The following is a 12,432-nucleotide window of genomic DNA, read 5'->3' as shown; positions in this document are numbered from 1 at the left end:
GAGGGGCTTCGAACTTCTGACTCGGGCTCCCGGGCAGGAAGTGACTGGGGAGGAGGGGGCGGGCAGGCATTGCTGTTGGACCAGATCATCTCCATCCCCACCTCCTCCGCCGGTGCCAGGCGGGAGGGTGCGCGGAGGTCACCGAGAGGCAGAGGGGTGAGCCCTTCCGGGGGAGCTGAGGGAGGGACCCCGCCGCCCCCCACTGATGCTTTCCCGGCGCCGAGGGGCTGTGGGGCTGGTCACTCGCAGGCTAGCTTCCCGTCGAAGCTGGAGAGGGCGATGGCGAAGGCCTGCAGGGCGCACAGCGGGTAGCGGTAATCCAGGGTGAAGGCGTCCTCAGCCACTCGGCCGAACTGCAGCACGATGTAGTCGGCTGTGGGCGCGGACGAACGGCGGGGTGAGGGTGGCCCCGCCTTGGCAGGCAGCCCCTCACCACAGCGAGGTCGGTCTTGCCCCGGGCCACCTTTCTCTTTTGGTGTCATGCAGCCAGCCCCGCCCTCAGGGTCTGTCGCACCGAGTCCTGGGGCAGGAGCCCCACCTTATCGGCTGCCGCCCTGGGTTACTGCAAACCTGTAATCTTGCAGTACAGGACCCTGTCAAACTTGCCCAAGCCGGAACCCGTTCCTCACTTTTCTGCTGTCTTTTGGCCTCATTCCTCTGCCCTGACCCCAGTCTAGAAGGCTAACCTTTGACCCTGGTTCAGCCCCTTCTCTTATCCCAGGTGTTCCGACCCTTAAAGAGGCCCCCCCACCCCCGTTCTGATCAGAACTACCAGTGCCAAGCAATCTTAATCAATCACCCCTCCCCACCATCTTCCCTTCTCTGTCCCTTCTGAGACAGGACTTCATGTAGCCAAGGCTAACCTTGAACTCCTATTCCTTCTGCTATATCCCTCCCCAAAGTCCTGGCCTGAAACTCTCTCTAAAGACCAGGCTAGCCACCTTAAAACAAAAAACCCTCCACCCCAGGTCTGGGCTGGGGATGGGGGAGGGCATAGGACCGGCTGAATCCTCTAACCCTGGAGTCCTTCCTGTGGTACTTCTGAAGACGGGGATGGGGGTGGGTGGCTCTTGCCCAAGCTTCTGAGAGGGCAAGTCTGTGATGGCTCAGCAGCAGCAACATAAACAATACTGCTCGCTCTTTCGGGGGACTCGGGTACACTTCCCAGCACCCACACAACTGCCTACAACCCCAGCTCCAGCGGCTCTGCGGGCACCTGCACGCACACCAGGTGCACAGAGCTCACGCAGGCGCTCACACAGCAAAATAACAAAGCTTAAAAAAAAAAAGGAAGCTGTGGACACTAACTGCACGGTCCATATTTCCCACTCCTGGCGCTTGCTGTCAAGCCCGATGACCTGGGTTTGATTCCTGGGGCTTAAAGGATGGCAGGGGAGAAGTGACTTCCCCACTGTCCTGACTGACCTCCAGGGACACACAGAGCGGTGTAGACTTCCGCCCAAACCCTAACAATCCCACTCTTAAAAGACAACCCCTTAGCTGGGCGAGGTGGCACACGCCTTTGATCCCAGTGCTCAGGGAGGCAGAGGCAGGCAGGTGTCTGTGAGTTCCAGGCCAGCCTGGCCCTCTTAGAGAGTTTCAGAACAGCCAAATCAAAGTAATGAGGCCTTAAGACAACCAATTCCTCCTTTTTGTTGTTTTCCTCGAGACAGGGTTTCTCTGTGTAGCCTTGGCAGTTCTGGACTCACTTTGTAGACCAGACTGGCGTCGAACTCCCAGTGATCCGCCCGCCTCTGCCTCCCCTGAGTGCTGGGATCACAGGCGTGCCCCACCAGGCCCAGCTGATACCAATAATAAATTCTAACCCTCTTCCTCTGTGCGGGCCGTGGGCCCCATCACCTGCTTCACACAGCGGGGTTGGGCTTAGGGTGGTTTCCAGACTCCAGGAACTCATCCCTCCCTTCCTCTGGGTACCGCCGGAACGTCCTGGGGGAGAGAGGTCAGGGGCTGATGGGGTGGTCCTCGGATACTCACGGTCATCAGCATGCACAATCTGGAAGTTCTTGACGGAGGCCTGGGTGACCCGGCCCTGGAAGTTGAGGGTGTAGGAGCCGCTGTCTTCATTCCAGATGGGCGGCTTGTTGTGCAGCTCAATGAGGCTTTCCAGCGTCTTGTTCTGCCAGCGCACCAGCAGCCCGTCGCTGGACTGGCGTGCCCAAGGAGAGGTGACAGGGAAAGGGTGGTTAGAGGTGGCCGTGTTGGGGGACACTCTGGCCGAGAGTGGAAGGCACAGCTGGAACCCAGCAGCAGTTTTTGTTTTTTTTTTTAACCTGCCCTGGTGTTTTGCCTGCGTGTGTGTGCCAGATCTTGGAGTTACAGACGGTTGTGAGCTGCCATGTAGGTGCTGGGAATTGAACCCGGGTCCCCTGGAGGGGCAATCAGGGCAGGAGTTTTGTGCCTCTACTGTGACGAGTGTTCTTTCGGTCTAGGCTCCCGTTGAACGCCGAGCTCATCGAAGGAGCCTGGCTGGGTGATGGACGCTTTCGGGGTCCACTCACCTCCACCTGCCCACTGCTGGGTTGCAGGGACACACCAGTGTGCCCAGCTTTTACCTGGATGTTGGGGATCTGCATGCAGGGCTGTGTGTGTGTGTGTGTGTGTTTCAGGATCCCATATAGCCCAGGCTGGCCTAAAATCCCCTGTGTAGCTGAGGATAACCTTGAACTTCTCATCTTCCTGCCTCTACCTCCTGCGTGCCTGGGTTTTGGGGCGCTGGGCTCCATCCCAGGAACTTGTGCCTGCTAGGTGAGACACACACACACCTGGCAGTGCTCTGATCACGGCTGTGGCACATTGGGACCCTGGTTCTTACTGAATGGGATTAGAATAAAACAACTGTGGAGCCCACAGAACCCACAGGGCCTGGCTCCTGGCCAGTTTGGGCTCCCAGCATGGAGCATGAGGGAGCAGCTGACAGAGCTGTTACTTTTCACGGTACGTGAGTAACATGACGTCAGTCACCTAGGAACACGGAACGTGCCAGTCATCTCTCCAATCCTGGAGCTACGGAAGCTGGCATTCCTTCCCAGTGCCATTCCTTGGCCCTAAACCCTGCAATGACATCTCCTTTCTCTCAGAGCAAAAGCCAGTTAAACAGGCACCTTCTGCCCCTTGGAATCACCTCAGCCCTCATGACCTTTAGCCATGACGGTCTCTGGCATTCCAGCTTCATGAGGGATCCCATTGCCTCATGGTGGTGCATGCCTTTCACCCCCATGCTCTGAAGGCAGAGGTGGGCAGATCTCTGTGAGTTCAACCTTAGCCTGGTCTACACAGTGAGACCCTGCCTCAGAAACAATGCTCTTCCCCCCCCCAAAAAAAAATCCCCACCAAACTGAAAGAGCAAACTGTTCTCTTAACTGCTGAGCCATCTCTCCAGCCCTGCTCATTTCTTTGAGACAGGGTCCCAAGTAGCTCGGCCTGGCTTGGCGCCATCAATATGTAAGTAGTGATGGTCCTGGATTGCTGATGTGCCTGCCTCCTCCACCTCCCCGAGGCCTGGGGTTCTAGGACTGTGTGCCATGGTGCCTGACATGAATTCAGCAGCAGAGAACCTGAGCCCATTCTCCAAGCGGCCAGAAGGACTCTGTGACGGGCATACTCAGGGGACTCACTGGGCGAGCCGAGCCTCCCTCCGGCCCTGACTGCAGTGAGTGGGGCAAGGTTCTGGGGGGTAGGGGAGACAGGGGGCGACATGGAAGAGGCTCACATTTCGTGGCCGGATAGGGACTCTCTCATTGTCCGAGTTCATTCCAGGGATGATGACGGTCATGCGACGGGGTCCTCGGAAGCCTAAAACGTTGGTTTCCTGAAACAGAGATGGATGGTCAGCAGGCCGCATCCTACCCGAGGAGGCCCGGCGTGACGGGGACAGCCGCCTCTCACATAGACCACAGCTGCCAGCTCCTGGCGCAGGCTCTCCACGTCCACACCTCCGCCTCGCTGCGGGTTCTGCCCGTTGTCAAAGACCGTGAAGCGGTTACCCAGGAGGTTAGACCTGAGGGCAGGAAAAAAGTTTGGCCAAGGCGAGGGAGCACCTGCCTCCTCTCACCCCAAGACCCTTCCCACAATCTCCCAGTTCAAGAGCAAGGGGCTAGTTGGGTGGGGGTGGCGCACGCCTTTGATCCCAGCACTCAGGAGGCAGAGGCAGGCGGATCTCTGTGAGTTTGAGGCCAGCCTGGTCTACAAAACTGGAACTGAGTTCCAGTTCAGCCAGGGCTCAGTTACACAGAAAAAGCCTATCTCAAAAGTCAATCAAACAAACAAAAAAAAGAGCAAGGGCCACTGTGTGTCTTGAGACTAAGGAGGTCATGTGCCCCAATCCAGGCTTCCCTTGAAGGAAAGGAGAACTTCAGTTATTATTATTTTGGTTATTTTGAAACCGCCTGGCTCAGTGGTGGAGCACTGTTGTCTTTGCATGCCTCGGGCCTCAGGCTCAGTCCCCCGCAGCAGGAAGAGCAGAGCCAGGTGTGGTGGGGACAGGTGGGTGTGGGAGATGGGGAATCCAAGGTCATCTTCCACCCTAAAGTGAGGTCTAAATCAGCCTGGACTACAGAACACCCTGTCTCAAAAAAAAAAAAAAAAAAAAAATCAAAAGTGAGGCTGGCAAAATGGCACAGTGGTGAGCGGTGCCTGAGGACCCAAGTTCCATCCCCGGGACCTACGCTAAGGTAGGAGGTCAGAGGACAGCTTTCAGGAGACAGCTCTGGCCTCCTGCCTGTCCCGGGGACTGAACTCACGGTGGCAGGCTTGCCCCCTTTGCCATCTTGCTGGCCCTCAGCCTTTCCCCCTGTAAATCAGAACAGCTACAATCCTCCCTCCGGTTTAGGTGATCCAAGAATGAAATATTTGGCTAATCTTTGTAGAAGTGTTTAGAACAATGCCTGAGGCACAGGAACGAAAGGGCCCTGCATAGTTTTTGTTAAAATAAGTAAGTCCATCCATCCATTCATTCAGTAAATGTTGCTTTTGGGGTTTGTTTTGGTTTGGTTTTGGGTTTGGTTTGGTTTTTGGTTTTTTGAGACAAGGTTTCTCTGTGTAGCACTGACTGTCCTGGGCTCACCTTCTGCCTCTCTGGTGCTGGGATTAAAGGCTCCTGCTCAGGTGCTTTTGTTTATTTTTGAGACAGTGTTTCATTGTGTAGACCAGGCTAGCCTTGAACTCACCAAGCTCTGCCCCTCTGTCTCCCACACCCTGCTCGTTTTTTTTTTTTTTTTTTTTTTTTTGAGGCCAAGTCTCAGGAGTTCATGTTAAACTTGAACTTGCTACATAGCCAAGGATGGCCTTGAACCTTGCATCCTCCGGCCTCAACCTCCCAGGTGCTGGTTTTACAGACATGTTCCATGACACCTGATCTATGTGGTGCTGGGACCAAACCCCTGTTTAAGCAAATGGACACAGTCTCTGTAGCCCAGGCTGGCTCCAAGTTCCTTACACAGCCAAGCATGACCTTGAACTCCTGATACTTTACTTCCCAAGTGCTGGGATTATGGCGCATGCCGCCACACCCTGCAGTATATCTTCCTAGAGGAGATAGTACTTGGGCAGTGCTAGTACTCAATGACAAAGGCCACAGCCCTGGCCCTGCCCTCATGCAGCTAGAGCCCTGCTCTATGAGAGCCCTCAATCAGGTCTCCACGCTCCACATGCCCTAGGCTGGGAAATGTCCCTGCAGCATCCCATGGGGCATGTGGTTGGGGGGGGTGCTCTGCCAGCCACAGTGGGGCAGAAGTGACTGCCGGTGGCCCAGAAGCGAGGCTGCACCTCAGCTTTCCGATGAAATTCTCTCCTCCCCTGGACAGGTTGGTGGGGTCACTGGAGATGAGGTAGTTGGCGGTCTTACTCCGTTTGCGTTTCCTGCCCGCCAGGAGGAACACCTACAGAGAAGGTGATGAGGGAGGCCGATGCAACTGGAGGCCCAGGGAGGCCCAGACAGCGCCCTTGAAACTGCCTCTCAGCCTTAGACACCCCCAGCCCTAGGCACCTCCCCCAGCTCTAGGCACCGCCCCCAGCGCTAGACAGCCCCGCCCCTCTCTCAGGACCTTCTTCTCCGAGTCCAGGTGGAGGAAGTAGGATGGGTACATGCCACGGTCCATGCCCTTCTTGTCCCGGGTCAGCCGGCAGCGGACCACCCGGCCCTGGGGCGCTGGCTGCAGCACAAACTCCCGGGGTTCACCCACTTCCACAGGGGGCGATGGGGCCCTCTCCTCCTTCTGTACAGGCAGATGGTGCTTCAGCCAGGGCACCCCATTCCATAGGTCCCCTCTCTGCACCCCAGGCAGGCCAGGCCACCACTCACCACTTTCTGGAGGGAGAAGAGGGCTAGGGTTAGCATCTAGGCCTGAGAACTGAGACACACACACACACACACACACACACACACACACACACACACACACACGACAGCCCAGTCCCCATGATGGGAGGCTCTGGAATTCTATTTAGCTTGGGTCCAGACAGTCCCAGTTTGAGTTCAAGTTCCACCACCAAGGGTCTGTCAGCTGGATACAACTTTCTAATTTTCATTTTTGTTTTTAAAGACAGGGTCTCACAGAGCCCAGGCTGGCCTTGAACTCCTTCCTGATCCTCCTGCCTTCACCTCCCAAGTGCTGGGATAACGCTACCTACCAGGTCCGGTCCTGTTGTGGTAGTGACAGGCTTTGAAAAAGTTTTTTTTTTTTTTTGATATGTTTGAGTGTTTTGTCTGAATGTCTGTCTGTGGGCCTGGTGCCCTGGGAAGCCAGAAGAGGGTACAGTATCCTCTGTTAGGGATGGCTATGAGCCGCCATGTGGGTGCTGGGAACTGAACCCAGGTCCTCTGGCAGAGCGGCCACCTCTCCAGCCCCTAGTTTGTTTATTTGCAGTAGAGTTTCACTAGCCACCAACGCTAGCCTCAAACTCCCTGTGTAGCCCAGGCTGGCTCACCGCAGTCCCCCTTAGCCTCCTGGTATAGAGATGTGCACCACCCTGCCTAGCTCTCCAAATAACAACTCTTTGCTTTCGCTATTAACATACTGGGATAGCTGTCCTGTTGCCTAGAAACTGAGGTCCTGCCATGCCGACAGGAACCGTCTATAGGAGAGGAAGAGAGGCCCCCAACCAAGGACCGAACCACTTTAGAAGCAAACTGTCCATTCCTAGCCAGCCACTTTCAGGTGACTCCAGCCTGGCGGGATACCCGGAGCCCTCGAGGTTCTGGGAAGCTGTCCCCTAGACCTGTGACCCTTAGAAACTAAGTAGGCAAACTTGGAGGCCGCTCGTTACCCTGCAAGAGGTAGCTGACTCATGATCGCGTCAGCTCTCTCTGCTCTTAGAGAATTTCCTCATAACACCAGTCACAGGGGGAGGCAGGGTGCTACCTGGTGCCCTTTCTCCTGCTGCTCTGGGCTTCACGGGATGGGGGCTGGGTCCCTCGGGGGAGAGACGGAGCTGACAGGCTGAGGGCTGCAGGACCTGAGGCGGCAGAGCTATCTCTGAGCACTTTGCTGAGGGCCTTCTACAGGGCATGTGAGGTGAGGCCTGGGGCCTTCGGCCAAGGGCCAAATGACCATCTTGACCGTGCTCCAGCCTGCTCCAGAAGAAACTTTGGAAACACGAGACTATGTCTGGAATGTTAGGTGGGAAAAGTCATCGCTTATTCAAACGATTCTACACCTGTGACTATTTTTTTTTTTTGTCCGCTGACAGGATTTCTCCGTGTATCCCTGGCTGTCCTGGACTTAATTCGTAGACCGGGCCAGCCACGAACTCACAGAGATCCACCTGGGATTACAGGTGTGAGCCACCACGCCCTGTCACCTGTGGCTTTCATAAGCCTGCTGTGTGGGTGGCTATTTCTACCTAGGATAAAATACCCTAGCCATCCATGTCAGTGGCCTTGCTTAGTTCGAATCCATCCCTGAAGACCTGACACTCCTACACAAACTATGAAACCCACAAAGCTGGGACCAGGGCTGGCCCTTGTGTTGCTCTCCTGTGAGAGGGGCTGGTAATCCTGGCCGGGCCCCCTTGTGTGTGTACTCCAGTGTGTGGGCCCGAGTGGTCCTTCAAGGTACTTAGTAACGGGTCTTGACACTGGAAGACATCCAACCAGAATGGACTCTGGGCTTCGGGGAACATTCTGGAGCCTTTGGCAGCCAGAGATTAATTCATTATTGTATTTAAAGGTTTATTTTCCTTCATATGAGTGTTCTGCCTGCATGTACATCTGTGTATCTTGTGTATGCCTGGTGCCTTCAGAATCAGAAGAGGCCATCGGATGCCCTGGAACTGGAGTTATAAAGGTTGTGAAGTGCCATGTGGGTGCTGGGAATCAAATCTGGTTTCTCTGCAAAAGCACCCAATGCTCTTAGAGATGCTGAGCCATCTCTCTAGCCTTTGCATGTTTGTTTGGTTAGTTGGTTGGTTTTTCTTTTTCTTTTTCTTTTTTTTCAAAGATTTATTTATTATGTATACAGTGTTCTGCCTGCATGTACACCTACAGGCCAGAAGACGGCACCAGATCTCACTATAGATGGCTGTGAGCCACCATGTGGTTGCTGGGAATTGAACTCAGGACTTTTGGATGAACAGCCAGCCAGTGCGCCTAACTTCTGAGCCATCTCTCCAGCCTAGTTGGTTGGTTTTTCAAGATAGGGTTTCTCTGTGTAGCTCTGTCTGTCCTAGAACTCACTCTGCTGACCAGGCTGGCCTCGAACTCACAGAGCTCTATCTGCCTCCCAAGTGCTGGGATTAAAGGCGTGTGCTACTACTGGCCAGCTTTCCTTCTTTTTTTTCCTATCTTATTTTTTGAGACAGGGTCTCATGGAGGCCAGGCTGTCTCAACCTCACTATGTAGCTGAGGTTAGCTCTGACCCTGCTGTCTTCACTTCCCACGTGCTAGGCGTACATACACGTGGCACTAGGGCTATTTCGTGGCTGGGAGCCTAGAGGTCCTGAGAGGTGAACTCAGAGTCTCGGAGTGGAGCATTTTAACAATTGGCCCAGCTAGCCAACTCCCAGGCACTCAGTGTTCCCAGGTGTATAAAGCGTGCCTCACGGAAGCCAGGCAGAGACTCAGGCCTGTCATCCCAGTACCAGCAGGGGCTAAGGCACATCTAGAATTCCAAGCTAGCCTGGACTACATAGCAAGACCTTATCCCCATACACACACACACCACCACTGCCCTGCTGCTGTGTGCTCAGCCTCCCTGATACTTTGACACTTGGCGTCTCAGTGGGGGCTGTGTGATGGTTGCCTTGCATACGGGAGGCCAGGACAGCAAGGCCCATGGGTCCTGGCTGCCCTCAACCACGCCTCTTCCGTCCCCATGAACCTGATGTTCCCAGGCCTTGTGCCCAGCCCCCACCCCAAAGCCCCCCACGCCTGCCCCTCAGGTGACAACCTTTTTGACTTTCCCTTTTGCTCTGCCCTTCTGGTTGCTGTTCTTCATCTCAGCAGCCGCCTCCTCCTCTTCCTCTTCCTCCTCCTCTTCCTCCTTCTTCTTCTTTTCCTCTTTGGGGGGCCCTGAGCATGGAGGAGGACAGGCTGTAGAACCCTCACCCCGACTGGCCAAATTTTCTCTTTAATCCTCTCCACAGCAATGAAAAGGTCAACGCACGTTCTAGCCAAAGCCTCAGGTTCAAGCATGTCAAGGTACCCCCTCCCCCAGTGGCCCAGCTCTCACCCACACTGCTCCCATGGCACTGCACACACACACACACACACACACACACACACACACTATTCATGCTCGGCACCCTTTGGCCCACCCACCTTTCTTCTTCACACCCTTCTCAGGCGGGCCCCCTTCCCCGACCAGGAACATGGTGGCTGGAATCTTTTTCCTCACGGCTGCGGCTGCTGGGCTCCCCGAGGGGTCCTTGTCAGTCTCCCCAGCCCCTGCAGAAAGGACAGGAGACGGAGTCCCCCACAGCAGCACACCCGGGACCCCTGTCCCACCGTCCAGCTTACCTTTCTTCTTTGCCTTTCTCAGCTTGGTCCCCTCCCCCGCCTTCTTCTTGGTTTGGAGTGGTTTCCGAGGGACAGCAGGGCTTCCTAGGTCCCCTGGGCACAGGGGATTTGGGGGTCAGAGAGGGAAGAAACCTGTTGGGACTGAGAGCCACCTTCAACCCCTCATCCAGCTTCAGGTTCCCAGGCTGAAGGCCAGACAGGGAACTCTGTGGTCTGTCAGTCTTGAGTTAAAGGGAACCAGTGAGCCAGCGACCCAGTGCTAGGCCTCTGATCCCTCCAGGGCCCCTCGCCAACCCCTGCTCTTAGCCTCTGCGCCCCTACAGGGACCAGGTCCCAGCAGCCCACGTGTTCCTAACCAGACCTTCCCGGGCAGGCACCCAGGTGGGGAGCCATCAAGCCATCGCTGCCGTTAGCCAAAGATCTCTTTTTTCCTTTCATATCCTTTATATAAAAATTAGAACGCAAAGCCAGATAGAGTTGAAAGCAAAACCCCACGGGGGAAACCGACTTCTCCTCCCTGCTCCCCCTCTGCAGTATGTGGCAGCCGTGACCGAGCTCCTTGGGGACCAGGGACCAACCATCGGTGGACAGAAGGGTCAGAGGAGGCCTGGCCTCTGCAGAAGCCTAAGGAGCTTTGAGGATTCTGCCTGCCCACTGCTCTCTGCACCTACCCTTTGGGCCCAGGGCCTTGGTTTTGCGCTCTCTCTCCTTGGGTGGTTTCTTGGGGGCCAGAGAGCTTTTCTCTTTTTTCCCCTCTTCCTCCTCCTCCTCATCGTCATCTGAATCCTCCGAATCCTCTTCCTCTGTGGATAGAATACTCCGGTAACATAGGCCCCAGCGGTGTAGTCTGTGCAGGGTGCCGCCAGGCGGGCTTCCAATGCCTTCCTGAAGTGGGCTGCGGTGGGGGGCGCCCTGCTCTGTCCCTCTGTCCCCCTCCCTCCTGACCCGTCCACCCACATGCTCCAGTCTGCCTTCCCACGGTCCCCACTCGCCTCCCCCTGTCCCTGTGCAGCTGCAGCTGCTTCTGACCCATCCTGGGTACTTCTGGCTACTATCTGCACAGAAAGGCAAAAGCTTGGACCCCTGTGGCCTCAGTCTCCCCACCTCTGGGCTCTGTGCTCCAGGTGGCAACACCTGCTTGCCCGGCTCTGGGCTCTGCCCCTCGCCCCCTCCCCTCACTCACCGCCTCCCACATCCGGGGCACGGGCAACCAGGAAGGTCTGCCGGGGGTCCGGCTTCTTGGCCTCGGGGTCCCGAAGGAACTTGTCGTAGACCGTGGGCGCGGCGGGCTCGGCGGGGTCCGCGGGCGGCTCGGCGTGCTTCCTGCGCCCGCCTGAGGACAGACCTCCCGCTCAGCGGGGTCCTGGCCCGGAGCTCCCCACCTCAGCCCTCCCCCCCCCCAGGTGCCCGCATCCTCCCACACCCCCCCCGGACTCACCCCCAGTTTTGCGGGGCTTGGAGCCAGGGGACTCGGGGGTCTCGGACTTCTTCTTCCTCAACTTCTGCCCCTGGGCGGGTCGCTGTGGAGGGGGGGGGGGTGTCATGGGGACAGAAGGGGACTCCGGAGCTCCCATCCCCCTCTAATCCCTTGGAGCAGACGGAAATAGCCTCGGATTAACCCAGGGGTGGATGAAGGCCCTTCCATGCCTGGTGGTCACTTCCAAGGCCCAAAGATCCCCCCCAGTCTTCCTGGGCACCCCTCATCCTAAACCCCCTTTCTTCATCTAAACTCTCAGGCAGGGAGCTGCCGCTGCCGGGCAGCCTGGGCCCCTGGCCAGCACACCGTGGGGGACCTTTGTACCTCCTTTCCAGTCCCCAAGCCTGGCGACACACCTGTTTGGGGCGCAGCGGGGGCTCTGGGCTCAGCCACTCTTCTTCAGGGCCACTGAGGGTACAGAGGAACCAGGCTCGGCCTTCTCGCCTTCTCACTCCGACCCGCCCCCTCCCACCCCCGACCCTGAGACTGGGGTTCGGGTGAGGCGAGGCCACGAGGGGGCTCCCACCTGTCCGAAGCCCACACCTCCCGCAGGGCCTCCTCCTGCAGCGGCATGCTGGTTCTGTGTCACCGGCAGCGTCTCCAGCGCCTTGCGGCTCCCCGGCCTCCCCTCCTCGCCAGCTAATCTCAGCTCAGCTTCTCCCGACCTCTAAGACCCAGCCACCGCGGGGAGGACTGGACCCCCGGCCCTCCTCAGCACGGCAGCCTGAAGCTCAGGCACATGCCCGTGGAACAAGTCAGCGGTCGGCCGGGGTTCTGGAGAGTAAAAGGCTGGGCTGGCTCTCCGGGTTGCCCCCCCCCACCTCCCCAGGGTCTCATCATGTAGCCAGGCCTTCCCTGGGTAGGCTGGCCTGGAAGCCATCCTTCTCCAGTCTCCTGAGTTCCATGTATCTACTGTGTGCGTGGGCGGCACGTGCTACCGTTCATGTGTGGAGAGGTCTGGTGACAATTTGTTAAAATCAGT

At 56.9% G+C, this 12,432-nt stretch overlaps 1 protein-coding gene across 1 annotated transcript; it reads right to left on the bottom strand.

Moving 5' to 3' along the window:
• Positions 1 to 111: 111 nt before the first annotated feature.
• Tulp1 (TUB like protein 1) lies at positions 112 to 12,023 on the bottom strand. Its single transcript, XM_055607217.1, has 13 exons — positions 11,977 to 12,023; positions 11,807 to 11,858; positions 11,412 to 11,493; positions 10,645 to 10,776; positions 9,974 to 10,066; positions 9,776 to 9,901; positions 9,405 to 9,526; positions 6,063 to 6,233; positions 5,785 to 5,897; positions 3,907 to 4,018; positions 3,731 to 3,829; positions 1,996 to 2,167; positions 112 to 373 (listed from the first exon to the last, which is right to left on the bottom strand). Exons 1-13 carry the CDS (start codon positions 12,021 to 12,023, stop codon positions 240 to 242), a joined length of 1,455 nt encoding a protein of 484 aa, XP_055463192.1. The 3' UTR covers positions 112 to 239.
• Between the last annotated feature and the right edge of the window lie 409 nt (positions 12,024 to 12,432).

Source organism: Psammomys obesus, unplaced genomic scaffold (genome assembly GCF_907164565.1).
Source record: "Psammomys obesus unplaced genomic scaffold, mPsaObe1.curated_primary_1811, whole genome shotgun sequence".
Taxonomy (NCBI): domain Eukaryota; kingdom Metazoa; phylum Chordata; class Mammalia; order Rodentia; family Muridae; genus Psammomys; species Psammomys obesus.
This window is presented reverse-complemented; position numbering and strand designations above follow the sequence as displayed.